This window comes from Tenrec ecaudatus, chromosome 6 (assembly GCF_050624435.1).
Source record: "Tenrec ecaudatus isolate mTenEca1 chromosome 6, mTenEca1.hap1, whole genome shotgun sequence".
Lineage (NCBI taxonomy): Eukaryota > Metazoa > Chordata > Mammalia > Afrosoricida > Tenrecidae > Tenrec > Tenrec ecaudatus.
Window position 1 is genome coordinate 102,742,174 of NC_134535.1, and position 23,957 is coordinate 102,766,130.

The 23,957-nt window shown below is 38.1% G+C and overlaps 1 protein-coding gene across 3 annotated transcripts in view; it reads right to left on the bottom strand.

The window, feature by feature from the left end:
- The window catches only part of CCDC91 (coiled-coil domain containing 91), a 348,314-nt gene that overhangs the window by 240,388 nt on the left and 83,969 nt on the right, over nucleotides 1–23,957 (bottom strand). For 2 of the 3 annotated variants that reach the window (XM_075551920.1, XM_075551921.1), the window contains exons 4-6: nucleotides 9,009–9,163; nucleotides 3,536–3,739; nucleotides 1,932–2,036 (exon numbers count right to left, since the gene is read on the bottom strand). In XM_075551920.1, coding sequence (XP_075408035.1) covers nucleotides 1,932–2,036; nucleotides 3,536–3,739; nucleotides 9,009–9,163 — 464 coding nt within the window. The remainder of the gene's footprint in view (nucleotides 1–1,931; nucleotides 2,037–3,535; nucleotides 3,740–9,008; nucleotides 9,164–23,957) is intronic. The other variant, XM_075551922.1, reaches the window with a different exon arrangement.

A 23,957-nucleotide genomic window follows, 5' to 3' on the forward strand; every position in this document is an offset into this window, starting at 1 on the left:
GTTTTCTTTCTCAGATATCTTGACTGGTCAGTGACAGCGACAGACAACTGGAAATGCCAATGGGTACAGACAAGAAAAGTTCAAGAAAAGCATCCTCCCTCAAAGCAAAGGTCTGAAAAAGATGCAACCTACTGAGACAAAAAGAAGTATTAGATAATAAGTGACCGGTGCCAACCAAACACCAGGGGGGAAAGCGCACACCTCCACCCTCCCAGCAAAGGCCAAGTGCACAGCTTAGACTCCCACCTGGCTGTCCCTGGGTTATCAGGAAAGAAAAAGCAAACAGCTTGGAAGTCAGGAATTTCATTGCACAAAGAGGTAAGGAGGATCCAGCCCCCTCCCTGCCTGTGCCAAAAGAGGCTGAGGAGGAAGGGAAAGCAAGCACCAAGCAGAGGCATGGCCCTGGAATCCCCCTGCCCCAGTGGCATCAGGACCGACAGACACGTGGGTCAACAGCTACAAGGTGTCTCTCCTCCAAGCCAGCGTGGTGTTAATTACTGCAGATGGAGAGCCCCCAAATCTCACCGCTCTTCCTTAGAGTATCAAAAAGAGTTACAATGTGAACCTTGGTATTTCACCCCAACTTGAGAAGAACAAAGTAAAGTGCACGCTCCTTTCCCCAGCCAGCGAAGTGTCCGATGAAACTTGCTTACACACAACATTTAAAGGAGATCCAAGATATCATACTAAAAATACAATAATAAATATTATTCAATCTGAACAAGAGAGATAATATACACTAAAAAGGGGTCGGGGGAGAGAAAAAAGAAAAAGAACAGAACTTCAAAGGCCCGTGGAGCTATAACGAAGAGAGCATTTCCTCAGAAGTGATGCAGACACATTAGTTAAAACTCCTGGCTGCCGGTGCATTAAATTTGATTATGAGACCTCATAGCACCTTGCAACACCACTTAATCAACAAAGTGACAAAATGCCCCAGAGTTACTTTCCCCTGCTCGTGTCCCCTGCTATAAAAAGACCCACCATACTAATGTAAACTCATCTGAATTTTTTTCCTTTGGAAATTTCTGTGCAGAGGAAGATATTTTGAACTGGCATTGGGTTGCTTAACCACAAGGTCAGTAGTACAAACTCACCAGTCACTGCAGGACAAAGATAAAGAGTGTCTGTCTACTCCCGTAAAGATTTACAGTCGCAAAAACCCTATATGAGGTCTCCGTAAGTTGGGCTGGGCTGGATGGCAGTGATTTTCTGAGGATGAAAATCATCCCTCTTAGATTTCAGCTACTGATAGTAAAACGAGTAGGATATCGCTCTTTATAGCAGAAGGCTCAAAGTGCTATATGCCAGATCAGTCATGGTCTCCCGAGTGTACTATTATTCCCATAACATATAGAAAAACTACATTTATAAAAGTAAATGTCTTATTAAATTACCCCCTAAAAGTCATTCAATACGCAAGAAGCAAAAAATACAAAAATTTATCTCAATACCCAGTTCCGTGCCCTCAGCAAGCACCATAATTCCATTGATAGGGCTGAGAAGGGCGGATGTGCACATAGTAATTTGTACTATTTATCTAGCGAGGCAGCCTTTCAATCCTATCCTCTGAGTACTTCCTACAGCCAGCTATGCCTCTAGGCAAGGAGAAACATAGATTTCCTAAACTTATGAAGCTTAATTTAGATGGGAGAGTAGTAAGGGAGATACATAATAAACAAGCCATAATAAATATTAGTAAGTAAGAAAAGCACAGCAAAGACAAAGGCCGATGACTTGAAACTACACTAAATGCTGCCCGCCCGCAAAGGCGCACATTTGCTATGGTGCCATCATCGGCTGTGGTGCCATCATCGGCTGTGGTGCCATCATCGGCTGTGGTGCCATCATCGGCTGTGGTGCCATCATCGGCTGTGGTGCCATCATCGGCTATGGTGCTATCATCGGCTGTGGTGCCATCATCGGCTTACCTGGAGTTCTTTGTATCGATCTTGAAAAGAAATGGCCTCTTGCTCTTTTTCTTTTAAGAAGCCTTTTTCTAAGACACTGTTCTTGTCCATTAATGCTTCTACATCCTAAAAGCAAATTCCAGGCATAAACTTAGCACCAATTCAATGGCATAAAATTTGTTTAATTTTAGTTCCATTAAACATGCCGGAAAATATCTGGCAGACAATGACACCATAGAAAGTATGGTATAAAGTCCAACAATGTTATAACCTCTAGACGAGTATTTTGAGGTAATGCTAAAAGTATACCAATAAATGAATGTGAACATTTTGGTTAATTTCAATCTATATTTCTACACATACTTTCTATAAACTTTTTAATAGATACCTTTATAATAAAAATATATTAGATCATTAAAATGTTCTTATTATTTTCTGCTTTTCTTTCTTTTCTCTCAAAACTATTTTATTGGGAGTTAATTCAGACACCATGTCATTCCATGTTCAATCCCATCAGCAGTCTTGCACAACTGCTGCCACAGTTTCAGAGCATTCTCTTCCTTCCTGAACTCCGTGACATCAGCTAACATTTACTAGCCCCTCACACAACTGCCCCCCTCAGAAACCCTTATTCTATTTGCTGTCCCTATAGGTTCATCAATCCTGGGTTTCATACACTGGAAAACAATATTTATATATATAAAACAAAATTTCAAGGCGATCCCCAATAACAAAACACATCTGAGATCAACTCCATATGAATAAACAAAAAAATAGGAAAAAAAGTTAAAAACCACATTAGGCCTAACCTGCATCAGAGGGGGGGGGGATCCACTTTTGATCTATAGTCATCTCTCTGATGCACTCCATTTAGTAACCACTTCCCTCCCATCCCTCCCACTGTAGGCTTAATGCAGATGTAAATTCCACAAATGTGTCCTGGATTCCAACTACCATCCATAGGCTCTGATACTATACCGGCCTTCAACTTCAGATTACAATAATTTTTTAAACCAGCTGTAAATTTAAGAATCCAGTCAAATGTCCCATGATGCCTGATGTTCAATACTTTAAATGTCATAAAAAATTTATTATTGTAATACTTCTAGTCTGCATAAGAAATACAATACTGCCTGCTTTCATAATAGAGATGATAAATAAAAATGAACTAGGCAGCAATCATCAGTTAGAGCAATATAACAAAATCTAAAAAAAAAAAGGTTATTCTTATCACATAAAAATCAGTTATTTTAATGGCACTCAATTGGTCTAATAAAACGACAGGGTGAAAAAAACATGTTCTAACTTTGTTTATTCTGGTGGCCCCTTTAGAGGTCTGAAGACTGCTGTCCCTCCAATTCCAAAATTAATTCATGAAACATTTTTCCACTTTAGAAGGAAAATTAGAATAACTACTAGTACCTACTATTACTCTCAAATACATCACATGTGTTTCTGTATGAACTATTTCCGTTTTATTTAAAAATTGTTACATGATAAACTCATGTAAGGTCAAGGAAAATTTCTTCTTCCTCTGATGCAATTTTAATCAGAGTTTTAAATTACATCTAATTCTTGGTATAATGCAACTCAAGTTATTTGTTTTTAGACAAATGTAAGCAAACCTTTTTAATTCTCTGTTTTTCTTCTTCAGAAACTTTGAGTTTAATCTCCAGGCTTGAAATTTTCTGCTGAAGCTGGATGTTTGATATGTTGGCTCCATGTGCCTCAGAACCATCCGCAAGTGCAATTGTTCCAGTACTTTTCTCATCAGTTAAACCCAATGGAAAAAGTGAGATATCCAAATGAGTGTGTGTTGATTGCTGAATCTAAACCACATTAAGAGGGAAAAAAAGAAAAAGAAACAAGAGGGAAAAGTTTACACTGCAGCAATAATGAAAACATCCAAAGGGCACAAGAAACCACATTTGGAAATTAACTTGTAGCAAAGGTTCTGAAATTATTTCACCCTTTAAGTAAATCAACAGAAGACCTCAAACTTACAACCTGATCTTTGTAGGAAGAAACAAAATTTCTTCTATTTCATAGTCTAAACAATTTATGATCTGGCTAGCATAGCACTAAAATTTAAAATTTTTTCTGATGATTGAAAGTGCAATTTAGGTGTACACACATCTGGTACTAGTTCTTGATGTTACACACAAAGAGAAAATATTCTTATATTTAAAATTGGAAATTTATTGGTGAACACTAATTGATCAACAATTGTTTTCAGTAAAGTACAAGTAACATCTTCCTGGTATTCTCAGCCTTCAGCCAACATCCATCTGACATCAGCAATGCTATTCCTTGTTCCAATCTCCTTCGGACTCTGTCTGGAACCTCTGTTATGTACTGAGGCAACCACTGCTGAATGATCCCCAGAAACACTGTACTTGGATGTGATATTAATGATATTGCTCTATAATTTCCAACATCTGTGAGGTCACCTTTTTTTGCAGTGAGTACAAATATGGATCTCTTCCACTCAGTCAACCAAATAGCTCTCTTCCAAACTTCTTGGCATAGATGGAGTGAGTACTTCAGCAGCTTCTTAGAACACTCCACTTGTTATTCCATCAATTCACGGGACCTTCTTTTTGTTAATGCCATCAGTACCATCTCCCTTCAGTTCCACGGCTGCTAGTCTTGGGCACCTAAGGAAATGACTGAATGACAACTGATTACTTTGGGTACAGTGTCTCTGTGTATTCTTTCCATCATCGTTTGATGCTCTGGCATCATTCAACATTTTGTCCATAGATTCTTCCAATATTAAAATTCAGTCTTGAATTTGTGCTTGAGTTCTCTCAGCTTAAGATATGATGAGGGTGTTCTTCCTTTTTTTTGGTTTTCTAACTGAGGACTTTGCATATTACATTATAATACTTTAATTCGCATTCTCAAGCTTCCCTTTAAAAGAGTTTGTTCAGCTTTTCTACTACATCATTTCTTTCATTTGTCTAAATTACTGTACAATTAAGTTGGAGTCTCTTCCGACATCTACTTTGATCTTTTCTTTCTTTCCTGTCTTTTTAATGACCTGTTGTTTCTTCATGTATGATATTTTTTATGTCATCCCACAGCTCATCAGGTCTTCTGTGTTCAATACATTGAATCTGACCTTGAACTGTTCTAAAAATTCAGGTGAGACCGACTCTTGACCATATTTTGACTTAAGATCATAAGAGAGGGGTACGCCTCCACCCCCCCAAAAAAAACCCAGAAAAAGTTCCACTGGGTGGAGCCTTCGCAGTACACATTTTTTCCTGGTAGGTGAGCATCAGGGAACTCCCTCTGAGTCAGTGCACCCAGTGGCATCACCTGTGAATTTTTCATAAAAGCAGTTTTGCTCGAACCTTGGGTTTTTGTTTTGTTTTGTTTTTTGTTTTGGTCGGGACGATTTAAGAGAACAGTGTGCAGCTGTGAAATTGTGTTTCCTACTCAGGGAAAATGCTGCAGAAACTGTTTTGATATTGAACACAGTTTACAAGAACAGTGCTATGGGAAAAACTCAAATAAGTTGAAATGTGCTTTGATGACAAACCTCATTCTGGACATTCATCAACTTTCCTAACAAACAAAAATGTCAACTCATAGTACATTACACCAGGTCAGACTGTTAATCAAGCTTTCTACTTACAGGTTCTGAAAAAATTGCTTAGCAGTGTACAACCCCAAAAAAGCCTGAATTGTGGCAGACAGAGGGGACTGGTTTTCCACCAAAATAATGCACTTGCTCACACAGCCATCTTTGTGCACCCGTTTTTGGCCAAATCAGCATGCCTCTCTTGTTCCATGCACTTTACTCACCTGACCTAATTCCCTGCGAATTCTTTTTGTTTCCTCAAATGAAGAGGGACATGATGGACAGAGATTTGACAATGTCGAAGAGGTGAAGGAAAAAAATCAAGGAGGTGCTGCCAGCCATCCAAACAGGTGAGTTTGAAAGTGGTTTCCAAGAATGGAATCACAGATTTGACAAATGTATTAAGTGTAATGGAGAGTACTTTGAAGGTGATATGGTTGTTTTGGAAAAAAAGAAAAGAAAAAATTAAATACATAGTTTTTGGTTTTTTAGTACCCCTCATATTCTGGTTCCTTTGCATTGTTTCATTTTCTTCAGCTTCAACAGGAACTTCCATATGAGTAACTGATGGTCTGCTCCACATTGGTGCTTGGCCTCCTTTTAGCTGCTGATTTTGAGCTTCTCTATTTCTCTTTCCCAGATGTAGCCCGTTTGATTTCTATGTATTCCACCTGGAGGAAGTCCACATTTATAGTCACTTTTTGTGTTGTAAAAACAAAGTGTTTGCAAAGAAGGGATTGGTTTGCAAAAATTACCATGCCATACTCAGCTTCCTTTCTCTCACCAAAGCCAAATTTCCAATGACTTTTCCTTCCTCTTTGTTTCAATCTTTTCATTCTAATAACCAATCATCATCAGTGCACCTTTGATTGCATGTTTGATCAACGTCATACTGAAGATGTCAGAAGAATTCAATTTCTGCATCACTGCTTTTAGTGGCTGGTGTAAAAGTATGAATCAGTTATTGTTAGCATAGAATAATTAGGTTTACTTATACACAGATAGATATTATCCTACCACAGATGACAGCATTGTAGTTCAAGATCAAACATCAAATATTTTTTAAGGATAAATACTGCAGAGGCAATGAATTATTTAATGTGGCTCCCCTAACCAAAATCTTTAACTCCCACTAAACAAGCTTTCCCTGCATAGGTCTGGTAAGAAGATGGAAGAATGAACTGCTAGGAGTCACCTGTGAGTAACTGAGGAAGATTCTATGAAGTGCCATCCTATTGTGTATGAAATGAGCCCTCTGAAAAGCAGAGGAGTGGAGCTCATTACCAGCAAGAGCCGGGAGTGTAGTGCATCTTCTGAACCTGATATTCCAACATCAGGGGAACAGCGGCAGAACCAAGAGCCATAGCATCGAGCGGGAGTGGTGGACTTCCCAGCTCATTGAGCAAGTCAAGTCGAGTGCTTTGGTGCAGGAGGCTGGCTTGCAGAGTGGAGTCTCTCAGGACTTCATTCAGGCAAGTGGAGCGGAGTGCCTTTGGGCATGGGTTTACTGGAATGGGGTGCCTCTGGGCATTTAAGTCAGGGATCTGGGTGTGCTGACTCAAGGAGTTTACCCTGAGTGCAGTAGTGTTGAGGCTTATAGCAGAATGGTATGCCCTTTGGGCATTCAGTAGCAGACTTGACAGCACTTTGTAATACTCCTGGTAAACAACTCAACCTTGAGCGTGTCTCACTGGCATTACAACTAGTAAACTTCCTCAATAAACCCTTCTATCATGAATTCTGTCTGGGGCATTTCTGTCGTCATTGCAATGGATATTAAAAATGAGAAAGGTAGAATAGTGGGCCTTAAGACAATGCCAATGCATCTTGAATCTGCAATTCCCAGCTTCATCAAGCATATGTTTTTCTCAATCAAAATGGCCAATACCAGCTAACAAACACCTAGACTCCTGATCTTGGTCCATTCTATTTTATTTTGACAATTTCCAGTTTTCCTAAGTTTATATGTCATATATTCTAAGCTACAGTTATTAATAGATGTTTGCAGCTGTTTCTTTTCATTTTAAGTCAAGTCCATTCAGCAAATGAGGGTCGCCATGACCTTCCTCCTGAAGACTTCCCTTCATCCACGGCATTATGGTCCACTTTACTTTGAGTGGCAGATCTTCAGTCATTCTTTTTTAATGTCCTCCGATCTGAAAGGCTCATCTTCTGGCACCATCTCAGACAATGTGCTGTTGCTATTCATGAAGCCAGAAAGAAAGTAGCTGACCTAAAAAAGTGTACATCACTTTAGAAATCTGAACTGGCTCTAGAACTTAGCCTGTCCTGATTCAGATGAGGAGGCATCAACACATTGATGAAAAAGAGAAATTAAAAATTATGAAAAATTTCTATAAACATTTTGAAGTTCCGTCATATAGATGTGACCATAAAATATTTGTGTTTTTATGCCTAGAAAATATACCAATTAAAGTGATGTGCTAGTATACAAACATTCCATTTTTAAGCTTAGTTTGCTTCATATCCATATCATTTAAAAACATTAATCTCAGATTTTAGTTAGGCCCCTGAAACAATAAATATTCATATAAATACATCCTAAGAACTACTGTCCTTTTCTCTTTTACTCTAAGATTAAAATGGATGAATACCTTGACATATCATAAGATTCTCTAATAAAAATTACCATTTAAAAAAATTTTTTTAAGTTCAAAATTTGAAATCTAGATTAAGTCAACTTTAGTAAATTAGATAATGAAATATCGTAACCATACTTTGGTAACTACAGTTAAATATATTACCAATTGTGCCAGAAGCAACGAATAGCTGTATTTTAGTTTTTCTAGGCATTAACTTTACTAAAAGGCCAAATGTAGAAACACTTCCTTTACAAAAGCAAAAATGCTTTATAAAACAAAAGTAGCTTGGGCTTTTTTAATATGAAAATGCTTGCCTAAGTTATCTCGTGTGTCTATAATGGAAATTCTAAATAGGCATGTATTCTCTCATAGCTTAGGAAATTAGAAGTCCAAATTCCAGGAACCAGGTCTAGGAAAGACCTGTTCTCTACATAGGTTGACTCTGAGCAAAGTCATGGTCTCCCTCCAGTATCTGTGGGGATAGGGTCCCTTGGAGATCGATCTCCACGTGTCCTAACATTAATCTTCCTCTGGGTCCAGGAGGTTCACAGTGCAGGGATCCTGGGAGTGAAGGATGGGTTCTGCTCCCATTTCGCCTTTCTTGGTGATTCTGGGGCCCCTCTGATTTCTGATCACACATTTAATCTCTTTTGTATCTCACAAAAGGTTGAATCAAGATACTACATAATCCTGTAGTTTTCATACTAAATATCTCACTGACTGCCATGAATCCTCATTAACATAGACATAAGAATTTACAACACACAGGAGGATTACATAAGATCACAAAATGGAGGCTTGTTCCGTAATACTGGCAGTTACGGCCTAACCAAGTTCACAGATATTTGGGGAGGACAGAATTCAACCCATTAACAATGTTCTTAAAGAGTATATTTTTGTCCTTACCTGTCCAACATTTTGACTGACAAGGCTGTTCTCTGCAAGAGGATTCTCGGGTAAAGACAGGATGGGATCAGAAGAGAGACGGCCAGCAGAAGGTGAAGAGCAATCATGGTCCAGCACAATCTCAGGAGAAGCTGGGGAGAGATGGACTCCGGACACTAATGGAAAACAACAACAAACAGCACAGCATTATAAGGGGAAAACAGACCGAGGGGCGCTGAAAGGAAGCAAGCAAGGAGAGTAGGGGAACGGGATAAGAGAATTAAAAGCACTGGGAATGAAAATAACTATCTATAACTATTCCTCATGGATTGTTGCCTAAAATCTAAAATTGGTGGTTTTAAATTTACTATCAGGTATATGTGATATGAACCAAACATTAAAAGTTTAATGATATAGTCTTTACCATAAAAAGTACATTTCCTGCATCAGCACAGGAGGACAATAACAGCATGGTCCTACTTCATCAAATATCCAGAAGAGACAACTGCACAGAAGCCAAAGTTCATTACGAGCTATCTGGGAAGGTGGGACAGGGAAATACTGGAGGATTGCTTCAGAGGTACACAGTTTTTAAGGGTGAGAAGAAAATTTTTATACAGATGTGATTCCTGTACAGTCTAGTAAATGCCATTAATGTCGCATATTTGTACACATAAGGTAGTTTAAGAAGAGCTTTATTACATATATTTCACTACAATAAATTCTTCTTAAAGAAAGAAGCACATTTCCAGATTATACCTCTGTTCAATTGGTTAATCACAATTCTTGAGAGTGCCCAGTAGTGCCAGGCTCAGGTATCAGGCACTGAAGAGACAACATGGAACAAAACAGATATATGTGTGTATTCAATGATCTTATAGCTGTACAAGCAATTGGAACCAAGTGAACATTTATTATAATAAAATTAATATGAAATCGCTACTACTTTGAAACAATGACTAACTGTCTAAGTGCTAGGTTTTTCCTCTGTAAAACAAGTAGATTCAAAAAGAAAACAACTAATGTTCAGGAGGGCGGAGGGAAGGTGAGGGAGAAAAGGAGAACCGATTACAAGGATCTACAGATAACCTCCTCCCTGCGGGACACACTGTGGAGAGGTGAGTGAAGGGAGATGTTGGACAGTGTAAGACAGGGGTCCGCAAACTACGGCCCACGGGACACATGCAGCCTGCCGAGGACATTTACCCAGCCCGCTGGGTGTTTTGGCCCCATTTGTTTTTGGGTTTTTTTTTAACTTCAAAATAAGATATGTGCAGTGTGCATAGGAATTTGTTCATAGTTTTCTTAAAACTATAGTCCAGCCCTCCAACGGTCTGAGGGACAGTGAACTGGCCCCCTGTTTAAAAAGTTTGAGGCCCCTGGTATGATATGACAAAATAATAATAATTTAAAAATTACCAAGGGTACATAGGGGAGGCGGAAGCAGGGAGGGAAGGGGAAAAATGAGGAGTTGATACCAAGGGCTCAAGTAGAAAGCAAATGTTTTGAGAATAATGACGGCAACAAATGTACAAAAGTGCTTGACACAGTGGATGTGTGTGTGAATTGTGATAAGAGTTATACAAGCCTCCAATAAATGATTTAATTATTTAAAAAAAACTAATTTTAGTTTGCTCAATTAATCATTTGTACAGAAAAATAAAGAAGCCTAAACAGAATTCTGTAATCATTTTTACAACAAAAGATTATTATGACAATCATAGAAACAAAAAGTCACAAAAGGCCAATTACCAAAAATGGCATAAAACTTATAGATTAAGACAAAAAAACAAACTAATAAAACAGTTTAAATGAATCAACTTTCAACTACAGCTTGTAAAACTTCAAATCAGTCTGTATTTTATGTATTTTACTCTTTCAGAAAGGTAAAAGTGAATCTTTTATAGCAGTATGTCATTTAGATGTTCTGAGTTTCTAAAAGATAAAGAACTCTACTACACATTGACATCAGTAGCAATGTCAGTGATGTTCGACTATAGGTTCTGGAAGGCAGCTCACAATGGCAATTGTATTTTTTCCTAAAGAAAGACATTTATAAGGCTACCAATTATGAATAAGCTAAAAACTCTATCAATTCCCAGTGAGTTCTATAAGAAATAATTATCTTATATATATTATTACATAGCAATATACTGACTTGTCGATACTATAAACCACTGAAGCTTATGTGGACCAGCAAGTCGTTTTCAACAGAGTAAAAATGCCCCAGAGCTTTTTCTCTGCTGTGATCAAGAAGCAGATCACTGGGTCTTCCTCCTGCTATTGGGTTCTCATTGCTAATCTTTCAATTAGCAGTCAATGCTTAATTCTCTGTGCCTCCAGGGTTCCGGGATAATTAAGATATTCTAGGTTTACTCGCAAGTATGCCACTTTATTTTAAAGTAATCGTCAGAATTTAAGTAATGTACACATAAAGTGTGCCCCCAAAGTCACCATGGTGGGTTTATTATTAACTTCACCACAGAATTTGGTTTTGTCCTTGATGCCTGAGAGATAACTCAGAATTCTTGGAATTTCTAGGTAAGTGAGATAATTCTGTTTTGTATAGGCTTCTAGGCCACAGCCGAGTATTTATGCTAGTTAGGTAACTAAAGTGGGGGTTGTCCAGGCCAGAGTAATTGCCTTGTGAGATCAGTCAAGCTTATGAGTAGAGGGCATCATTTAATTAACCATGGTTACACAATGAGGCTCTAATGCATGCCAGGGACGTACAAACTCCAGGAGCATCTGCGTTGGTGAAAGACATGGACACAGGTGGGAGGGTAGCACCTTCCTTTTTGATGGCATGGAAGTTCCACTTTGGGAGTCCTCCCAGACCTCACCTTTTGTGTCGCCCCACTTGTATCCTTTTTGCTATGGTAATATTGCAATGTTATCTTGTGCAAATATTGCACTCAATTAAAGTCCTTAATTTACCTGATTGCTGTGCGTCATTGAAGCAAACTATTGAACCCAGGGAGCGGTGGAAACTAACAGGTCAGAAGTAAGAAGGGACCTGGGGACTCTGAAGTGTATGAGAGGCCTCCTCCAGGGAGAGTAGGACGACGTGAATTTATAACCAGCCACAGGAGCGAAGGCGTCTTGTAGAAGGGACTCCCAAGCATGCAAGTGGCATCTGATGTCTTGGGAAGATTTGACCGCCTGGTGGATTATGCCCTTTACGTTTTGAAATCTGTCCTCACCTGTGGCTATTAGGGCCAGAGGAAGAAGTGAAGCAAGCATAGCTGGTGGTGGAAAGGAAATGGAACAGGAGGAAATTGCTTTGAAGGACTCTCACGTTTCCGTGTAAGAAAAAGGGGAGTGCAACTGTCGCAGACTAAAGGAGACTTTTCTAAAAGGCCGAACTATTCTTATCTGCTGATTCCGAATATAACTTAAAATAAAACGATCACCCTAAGGGACAATACTGTGCACATTACATAACTTCCCTATGCCTCAAATTTGGAAAATTAAAATAAGGGTGCTAATAATATTTACTTTCCCTTAGCTCTGAGAGTCACGGAAGCAAATTATTGACTCAAAATTATTGAGTAGTGGGTGCCAACAAGTCAGAAGTGGGGGTATGAGGAGGAGGTTTGACTTGGCTAAAATATAACTGTTTTAATTGGCTAGATTGATTTAAATTGGCTAAAATATAAGCATTTTGGCACAGTGTTAATGTTTGCATCATTATTAAATTTTGATGAATAAGTCTGTTTATTTCTTTACATAAACATTATGTGAAGCTCTAATTCTGGATTCAAAAGCAAACAGAGATAGTACTGTTTTGAAGTAGCATGTGAACGTTTACATACCTCTTTATATTCCTCTTACAGATACTAAAGTTAGATGTCATATTGTCCCAAGTTAAAGTTCCATAAAATACCAAGAAGTGTTCGCATGGACCGTCTTTTACAGCAGAGGGAGGACAGAGGAGGGTTGGTGACAGGAAGGCAGGAGGAGGGACGGGCAGGGAACACACTCCACAGTCGACGACCACTCTTTTCGTTACCAAGTTTCTTAAACAAACTGAGAATCCCTCTGCAAAGGTTCTTCTTTAACTCAATCTTCATTGCTTCAGAGTGGCTGTCATGTAAGATACTTTTTTAAATTATTGTTAAATTTTAAAAATTAACCACTTGATTTTTAGTTATCCACAGCACACAATACTAATAACCCTCATTTTTTCTTGAAATTCTTCTCTTGCAGCCTGTGCAAGAAAAGCCTGTCCACTCACCACGGGATTTCCTCAGAGCATTATGGCTATTTTTTTTTCTAGTTTCCTTTCCAGGCTCTTTCTCCACTCGGTCTTAAATTGCATTTCCCCCTCTATTCGAACCTTCTACATAGACATACTACTATCCAAGTCCCGACATCTATGCTGAGGACACCCAAATGCATCTACCAGCACAGATCATGCCGCAGACCACCAGAGACCCTGGATACAGGCCTTTCCTCATATCTCAAAATAAGAGCTGTATACAGAAAGAGAAGATACAATTACCCTTTATTTATATTTATACGGAAACATCAAAAATAACCTGCCAAAGAGACATAATACCTAAATTAAAATGAGTAAACAGTATTCATATGTGGTTCAAAGCCAAGGGGCTGCCATGTTGAGGGCAGTTCCCAGGACAGCAGGTTGGAGATGCCGCTCTCCCTGTCTGAGGTCTACGCTGCCTCTTTAATGACTTGCTGTGAGACAAACACCAAACTCCAGCTTTGTCTTACCCCTTCTTTTATAAAAGCAAAAATCCTCTCTGGCTTTCTGTTGGTTAGTGAAACAGATACCAGTATAGGTCTTTCATAAAAGTGAAGTGGCATAAAATGAACGTTCTGAAAACAGAAGTATCTCTGTCACTTTCCTACAAGAGAGGCTACACTTCCCACCTAGCTGTCTGTCTGAGAGGTACATAAACTCACCCATCCTCTCACGTAAACCTGCGTGCCTTCATGTTCTCCACCACAGTGCAATGAACTGTTTGCCCTTGCCAGAAACTATGCCACCAAGTGTCAACTAGTGGTTGCCTGATTATGTCACAATGCTCAATACCTCTATGACCTCACAAGATTACTGCTGTGTAAAAGACACAGGTCTTGGAGTCAAAATGGATTCAAATAGAAACAATAACAACTATTCAAGGTTCAACCTTTGGGAAATGAAATTAAACCTCTCTAAATCATTGTTTCCTCTTCTGAAAATGAGAAAATATATTCTCCAAAAGGATGTTGTATAGCCCAAATGGAATAATGAATATCACTAGTTAGGTTAGTGTCAGTTTTTAATCAATAGAATTTCTCAACATTCAAAAGTTTTTTCAGAAACCTTTCCACCTACACAATAACACAATCATCTACAATGTAATTTAAGTATCCCTCTATTTGTTAAAATACTACAGAACTTGTAAGAAATAATGATAATACAAGCATTATAGGTAGGCCTGTATGAGATACATATAAAGCATTGTTTAAAGCAAACCATACACTTGAATAACAATAAAAATCATATCAGGTTCTAGTTCATGAACAATAAAGAAAAAGGTAAACTGAAAATGTGTAAGAAAGCACATTTTTAAGATAATCTATATATTAGCCCACAAAATCAGATCTAATTAATCAAAATCCTGTATTCAATTTTTTTTCAAAATACATCACTAGTAGCTAAATTAATCAAAAACAAAAAAGCAAACACATAAAATGTATATAAAGCAAAATGATTATTAAAATAGAAGAAATTATAAGACTTCTCTATGTGCCTCTGTCAATAAAATTGAAACGCTACACAACATGGGAAATTCTCAACAAAAAGTGCAGGTTACAAAAGCTGACCTGATTAATCAAAAGGACAGCATCGACACAAGCACGGAGGGTTACTAAGAAGGAAGAGTGGCGACACAGGGTGGACGAAGGATGTGGCCGGCACACTGTGGGGACTGAAAGAGGAGTAAAGCAAAACGTGTGCAAAATGAAAAATGGCAAACTAATGATCAGTTCTCCAAACTTTCACATGAATCACAAGAAACAGCTAATAATGAAACGAAGAAGTCGATAGTGTTTGTGCCTTCCGTGAAACGGAAAAAAAGCAACCCCAAAAAAGCTGATCGGGGTGACCAACAATGTTATATAGATACTCATGGACTCAAGGGGAAAAGAGCTGTTATCAAGCAGCTACTAAAAAAATGGCACAATGATGCAATGTAAGAGCATTGTCTGATATGAGACTCTATTTAAAGTACAGGGAAGAAATAATTATTTCAACCCCACAAATACATCTTTAAGCCAAGTTCCAGTCTAATATCTTTCAGAATTTTTCTTTTATCTATTTGCTTCTTTGCTATGAGTTGGAAATGCCTCAATGCCATTGAGGCACTTATTAATTGCTCCTTTAAAATATAATTGCAAAGAATCACTACCTTCAAGACATTATTAACAAAATGGTCAGAGCAAACCCCTCCCTATACATTGAAAAATTGTATCTTGATGATATCACATTGGTACTGGAATGAAAAGAAATAACTGTATCAAAAGTACTTAGTGGTTAGATGTTATGGAAAGTTTTACCATTGTTTGTAGTCTTGGTATCACTGTTGTAACATCTCAAATATCAAGTGATTAAAATAAAATACTAGTGTCTGCCACACAGTATGCTGCACATAAAAGGCATACTACAAAGCAAACAATTTTGAGGAATTTATTTAGACATTTTTGGATACATTTTAAACTATCCATGCCACTGTAGAAATACAATTTTCAAAACAAAATCAAATCTTAACTATTACAGAGATATTAAATGAACATATGTTAGAGATTTTACTCTACTCATACAATGAATGAAGTAGGCAAAAGTTATATCCAGTTAGAGATTATGGCAAAAAAATAAAGTTTGGAAAGCAAAGGAATGTTGAAATGAAAAGCAAATAGACTGTTTGTTCTCCCAAAGGAAAAAGTCAAATTCTACTGGACATCACAGAACTGTCATGTCTATCACTTATCTACGGCATAGAAATATTTGTGAAATAGCGCTAAGACAAAGCGAAAACCTGATAACCCTGAAACTTGTGTTGAATGTAGACAACCCACATTCTCTATTAAATTACATTTTTTCTCCATCTCTCAAAAATTCATCAAATTTGTGAAAAGTCTAGGCAAATAAAGACTGCGAGAAGACTGTTATTGACTGAGTACATACAATGTAATACATACTGTACAAAATATTTTTGTGTTAACTCATTTGATCCTAGCAATAATAATCATTTTATAAGCAAACTACTTAAAATTCTGGGTTTAACTTAGTTTGCCCAAGGTATCACAGCTATAAGACTGTCTATTCATATCAGAATTCAGGTCTGTTTGTCTTCTAATAATTACTATTACTCATTTAGAGTCTACACATAAATAACTGCTACACAGTTAATAAAATACAAGTTGAAATCATGTAAAATCCTAGGTTTGTTTATATGTATATATGTATATCCTCATATATTCTAGTAAGCAAACAAAGGATGCATATATGTGTATGGGTATCCATACTTCCTTGTTTATTTATATCTATCATTAATAGTAAAAGCTAACAGTTTAATAATGTAGGGGTGGTAGTGGTAAAGAAACCCTAAGAAGAATTCAATGAAACACCTAACAGTCACAAAAACATCTAATTAATAAAACACACACACACAGTCACAAAAGTTTGAGCAGAATCAATGGCAGTTTTATACACATGTGAGTGCACACAAGTATTAAGGAGACTTGGTGGCGCTATCGGGTAAGGGTTAAAATGGGATCTACTAGGTTCATGGTTCTGTGGAAGAAAGACTGGGCCATTGATCCTGTAAAGATTTACAGCTTCAGAAACCCTAAACAGGGTCCCTATTAGTCAGAATAGACCCAGTAGCCGTGAGTTTTGTACACATAGTTAAACTGATGCCAACAACATAAGTGTATGTTCCCAGATTTATTAGAAGCACAAAGAGAAAGTAGCATACATACGGTAATTTAACAACGCCAATTAAAAGAACAAAATAAAACCAGCTATCTTCAAATAAACCCCCAACTGTGTGGTACAGCCAGCAGAAAACAAAATTAAATCAAGTCAAACAAAGCTACTTTAAAGTCGTATACTTACAATTAATTAAATGGCAGAGAAAATCTAGTTATGGTACATTAATATTTGCAAAATGAAATTTACAATTATTTCTACTTTCTTCACTTTCCTGAAGTCTCAATACAAAGTGTGCCGCAATTTCCATACTCTTTACACTCTGCAGGTTATTTGTGGTTCTTCTCTTTTGTATTGCAGCTTGAATGTCTTCTTACCTTCTAAATCAACTACATTAATTCATCTGTGAGGCATGTAATGTCCACCTAGGGTTTCATACATGTGCTATCCCACGCTTAGTGCACGCTGTCACGTGCGGGTCTGAATAACTTTTTGAATCCGAGGAAACAAGCCTCAACCTACCAACCCAACAACCACACAACTCCTCAGAATTCATGTGTCCACTAATAATAGCAAGATCCCTATTACGCCAAAAAGAATTTCAGTTTATGCAAAATGCTTTTCATTAAGGAAAAACATGGTGTCAAAAAAGAAAGCAGAAATGAATTCAATCTTGAAAAAGTTAAAACAGCTTCCTTAATCAAAACTATTTCCTAACTACTACCTCAAAGAACTACTTGGAATGGCAGGACTAAGATGAGTATAATGAACAGGAATACCAATACCAATTATATGATTAGAGTAATATATATACTTTCAAGCCTTTAAGACCCCAGACACTATCTCTTTCGATAGCCGGGCACCATCAGCTTTCTTCGACACATTTGCTCATGCACCCAGAAGCAAGAAAGCCCACACGGAAGAAGCACACCAGCCGGTGCGATCACGAGGTGCCAAAGGGACCAGGTATAAGGCATCATGCACACACAAAAGAATATATATATATGTGTGTGTGTGTGTATATATAGATAGATAGATAGATAGATAGATAGATAGATAGATAGATAGATAGATAGATAGATACAGATATAGATATACACCATAATGAATGAAGGGGGAAGTGCAGAGTGGAGACCCAAGGCCCAAGTGTCGACCACTGGAGATCCCCTCACAGAGGGGTTTAGGAGAGGAGATGGGTTAATTAGGGTGTGAGGTAGTACCGATGAAGAACACCGCTTTTCCCCAGATCCTGAATGCTTCCTCCCCACAACTACCATGACCCGAATTCTACCTTGCAGGACTGGATAGGGCAGAGATTGTACACTGGTGCATATGGGAGCTAAAGGCACAGGGAATCCAGGGTGGACGATACCTTCAGGACCAGGGGTGTGAGGGGCAAGGCTGGGAGAGTGGAGGATAAGTGGGTTGGAAAGGGGGGACTGATTACAAGGATCCACATGTGACCTCCTCCCTGGGAGATGGACAGCAGAGAAGGGGGGGGGGGGGACTCCGGATAGGGCAAGATATGACAAAATAACAATCTGTGGATTATCAAGGGCTCATGAGGGAGTGGGGAGCAGGAAGGGAGGGGGGATAATGAGGACCTGATGCAGAGGGCTTAAGTGGAGAGCAAAAGCTTTGAGAGTGATTAGGGCAAAGAATGTACAGGGATGTGTTTTATACAATTGATGTATGTATATGCATGGATTGTGATAAGAGTTGTATGAGCCCCTAATAAAATGGTTTTTAAAAAAGGAATATATATAAATGCACACAACCAAAAGAAATTATAATACTGTCAATGGGTTTGAACTGTCAACTTGTTCTTGTTGTTGTTAGGTGTCAGTGAGGTGGCTCCAATCCATAGCAACCCCCTGTACAACAGAAGGAAACCCTACATGGTCCTGTTCCATGTTCACATAGTTCCTATGCCTGAGCGCATTGATACAGCCACTGTATCAATCCATCTTGTTGAAAGCCTTCCTTTTTTTTGCTGCCTTCTACTTTAGCAAACATAATGTCCCTATCCAGAGACTGTTCTCTCCGGACAATATGTCCATAGTATATAAGACGAAGTCTTGCCAACCTTGCTTCTAAAGAGCATTCATTCTAGAAAAGAATGATGACAACACATGTACAAATAGGCTTAATACAATTGATGTAAGGATTGTTATGAGTTTTAAGAGCCCCCAATAAAATGATCTTTAAAAAAAAAGTTAAAAAAAATAAAGAGCACTATGGTCTTACTTCTTCCAAAACAGATTTGTCCAAGGTACTTGGTTTGTCCAAGGTACTTTCAATATTCTTCTCCAGGACCATAACTCAAATGCATCATTCCTCTTCAGTCTTCTTTATTCACTGTCCAACTTTCACATGCACATGATTCCATGGAAAATGCCAGGGCTTGGGTCAGGCACACCTCACCTTACTCCACAAAGTAACATCCTTCCTTTGCAATACTCTAGAGGTCTTGTGCAGCAGAGTTACCTAAGGCAATGTATCCTTTGATATCTTAACTGTGGATCAAAGCAAGACAAAAATCCTTGACAACTTCCACCTTTACTACATTTATCATGCTGTTACCTCTTAGTTGAGTTGTGAGGATCTTGGTCTTCTTTACACATTGAGTTGAAACCCATACTGAAGGGTACAATCCTTGATCTTCATCAGCAAGTGCTTCAATTCTTCACTTACAGCCAGCCAGATTGTGTCATCTGCACATCGAAGGTTGTTAATGCGCCTTCCTCCATCTTGATGCTGTACTCCTCTTCATAGAACCATTTTCTCTGATGATTTGCTCAACAGATAGATGGAACAAATATGGTGAGAGGATACAACCCTGACACACATTTCCTGATTTGTAATCCGTTGTTCTGTTTACACAACTGCCTCTTGATCCATATGAAAGTTCTGAATGAGGACAATATATTCTGAAATTCCCATTCGTCTCAAGGTTATCCACAGTTTATTATGATTACCACGGTTGAATGCCTTGGCATAGTCAGTGATACACAAGTAAACATCTTTCTGCTTCCTGGTCCTCTCTGCTTTGAGCCAAGATCCATCTGACATCATTAATGATGTCCCTTGTTCCACATCCTCTTCTCAATCTGGCCCGAATATCGGGCAGCTCCCAGCCAATGTACTGCTGCAACATTTGTTGGGTGATCTTAACCAAAATTTTAAGCATTCTGTAGTTTGAGCATTCCGTTGGGTCACCTTTCTTTGGAATGGACAAAATATGGATCTCTTCCAGACAGTTGGCCAGGTAGCCATCTACCAAATATCCTAGCACAGATGAGTGAGTGCTTACATGATATGGATTGACACAGTGGTTGTAACAACAAACTCAGACACAGCAATAATCATAAGCAAGGCATGGGTACAGGCAATGTTTAGTTAGTTCTGCTGTATAGAGTCACTAGGAGTCAGAACGGAGTCGACAGCACCTAATAGGAACTGATCAATGCAGTTACATTCATCTTTTGCAAAAGTTAAAAATTTGAATTACACAAAGAGCAATATAATTTCCCAATAAAGCTAAAATTAAAGTATCTATACAACACATTTTATGATACAACCACTGCAAAAACACATTATGACACAGTCATTTCCAAATCTCTAAAATGTTCAAGAACTAAAAAGGCAAATTTTTTACTTAGAATATATTTAAAGAGAATGCTGTGTCAATTCTAAAACATTTATTAATTTTATGTCCATTTCATATGGTCTTACATAGAAATTCTTAAATTACTTATCAAACCTGTAAATAAATCACTGTAATTTATACACTTAGGAAATATGGCTTTAATTAGCCTTTAGGAAAATTGATAGCATATCTCTAGAACTTAATTTCTCGTATATCTTAGAAAGTAAGTAAAACAATTACAAAATTAAAACCTACAACAAAGAGCTAAAATTTCTCTAAATTACACATATAATAAGTACATATAAACTTTTTAAAATAAACATATAATTTTGCCAAATGTACACAAAACATTTAGAATATGGATCAGTTTATAGCTACAAAAATTTTAAATAATATTTACAACCAATGAAGTTTTTCAAAATTAAATTTTATCAGTTAAGCTTCTTTGTAAAACTTTAAAAATTAAGTTGCCCTGGAAACCTGAAAGACAAACTCAGACCAAAGAACCTGATCGACTGACTCAACACTCAAAATGCACAAAAATTACTGTCTACCTTCAGTCTAGCTATCCACTATTTCATGGATTGCAGTGGGATGATAATATGAAAGGTGTATAAAAGAAATATGAGAGTATGGATTACTTTTCTGAAGTACCATTTATATCATTTGCATCCATATTATACGGCAGTAGGAGCTCAAGTGGCTTAGCAGGTGACACATTGAGCTGCTAGCCACAAAGTCAGCAGTTCAAACCCATCAGCCACTCCAAGGGAAAAAAGAAAAGGTTTTCTACCCCTGCTGTGGTAGTTACATAATCTGATGTCAATTTGGGACTTGGGAGGATTAACAGTGAAGGGATGGAGCCTACTCTGTTCATTGGGTCATAGCAAAGAGGCCTCTGTGTGGGCGTGGCCTTCTCCTGAGAATGCTGGGCACTCCTGTATTTCCTCCCTGGGGCTGAAGATACTCCCTCCCTTGGAGACACTCTACTGACCACACTCACTCCCTGAGATGATGCTCTACCAACAAGACACATGGTGCTACGCCCTGGGAGCTAGAGAAGTCACATGGACCCACCCTAATGCAACTAGACCTCTGGAGTCGGAGAAGCCACATAAAGACCCCTGCCAGCTCTGAGATGCTTATACCACTGAATCCAGAAGACTTCCAGCACACTGGCCTGTGATCTTCCTGCATTTGGCATCATTACATGCGTTCCGTGAGTCTGACGAGGACTTTATAGAATGAAATTGGAGATACGGGTTAATATCAGACTTAGGGTCTTGATCTGGACTGGGCTGTGATATTTTCTCACTATTCAATTGTTCTTTTATATAAAGCTCCTTCTTATGCACATATGAGTGTCTAAAAATTTGTTTCTCTAGTCTACCTAAACACACCTGTAAAGTGTTAACCCATGGGGGCAGTTTGACCCTGTCCTATAGGGTCACTATGAGTCAGAGTTGACTCAGGAGCAGGGTGTTGTATATACTTGTGAAATAGGAGTTTATTTTTCTTTTCTATAACAGAATATCAAAAGCAAAGATACCTCTTTGGTTTATACCCTATGAATCTAAAATGACATCAAATTTAAATTCTAAATAGTACTAGCTTGATGTTTTCCTTCAAAACTGGATAAAAAAGTCAAGAGAAGAATTGATGCATTTGGATTATAGAATTGCCAATGAAAATTTAGTTGCTAGAAGAATAAATCAGACTTAGAAGAAGTACAGCCAGAACGCTCTTTAGAGGAGAGGATCGTGAGACACTGTCTCAAGTCCACTGGACATATCAAGAGAGACTAGTCCCTGGAGAAGGATATCATACTTAGTAGAGAGTCGGTTTAAAAGAGAAAGAAGCCCAACATGATGGACTGATGCACTGGTTACAACAGTGAGCTCAAAGAGGACAACAACTGGAAGCTGACACAGAATCGGTGAGTTCTCTCCTCCATGGGTTTGCCAAGGGGCAGAACTAACATGACAGCACCTGATGGCTGTCCTCAAGCAGCACTGTACCCTAGATCAAATAATAAAGAATTACTATTGGACTACATTGTCTGGCCAAAGGTCAATCAAATAAATAGGAGAAAAACTGTAGTTAGACACTTTAAAAAATCTTAATTCAAGAATCAGTTTTACAGAATATTAGAAAATATTAATAATTTAAGGAATTTTAAAAAATCAAAGCTAACAGGCTATAGCTAAAGCAGTCATAAGCTGGAAAAGATGTTCTCTTCAACTCTTTTATCACATGTACTTCAACCAAACATCAAAAGGCTTCCAATTTCACTTAAATGAAGAAAATTTTCTAATGAAATCATTAAAAATTACTCCTTACTTCCTTCTTTCAAGAAAGGTACCCTGGTGGTGTAGTAGGTTACATACACATTGGGCTACTAACCACAAGGTCAGCAGTTCAAAACCACCAGCTACTCCAGGGAAGAAAGATGAGGCTTTCTACCCTCCTTAAGATTTAGTCTCAGAAATCCACAGGGGCAATTCTACTTTCCCTGAAAGAGTTGTTATGGATAGTTATAATAACTGTAGAGCTCTCAATAAAATGGAAAAAAGCAAACAAAAAAGAATAACAAAAATTCAAAAATAATTATATTCAAAGATGAAAAGTGTTTCTCGCCACTAGTAATTAAAGTAAAATAACGTATCAACGTAGCAACCAAAATAAAGAGTTGCTATGAGTCAGAAGCGACTCAATGGCAGTGAGTCTGTCCTGCGTCTGATCACTTCAAGAATGCTTTAATAATAAAGAAACATTTTGTACATAGTAGCTTCAAACCAATAGTAACATATAAATTAATTCATAATAATTTATCATTTACAATTACAGTTAGGTCAGGTTGTCCAAAACAAGAATATTAGGGAGCAAAGGGGGAGACATAACAGAAGGGAGAGTTACAAAGTGGGCAATTCTGCCAGTATCCAGCCTAGCACAGGCCTTTGACCTCCTGGAAAACATTAGATCAGACTCTGAAAACCTCCCAGTCTCATATGGCGGTATTCATTTACAAGCCCTGTACTAAAATCCAGTTCCACACCCTCCACTTCCACAGCCTCGTCCTTCTTCATAGTCTGTTCTTAGTCTGAAGCTCCGCTGAGCCCTGTTCACGTTAGGTGACCCTGCTGGTATGCAAAATATCAGTGCCAAAGCTATCAGCAACACACATGACACCACTGCACGGCAAACTGGCACGCAGGTGACGGCTGTCATCTGTAACTGTTACAATAGTGCTGCTTGCCACCAAATGGACTCCGACGCATGCCAAGCTTATGCATGTCAGAACATCTCTGTTATGTTTGTTTATTGATGCAGCTATTGTTTAGTCTCTTCTGATCAAAGAGGATCATCTTTTAGCATTGTATCA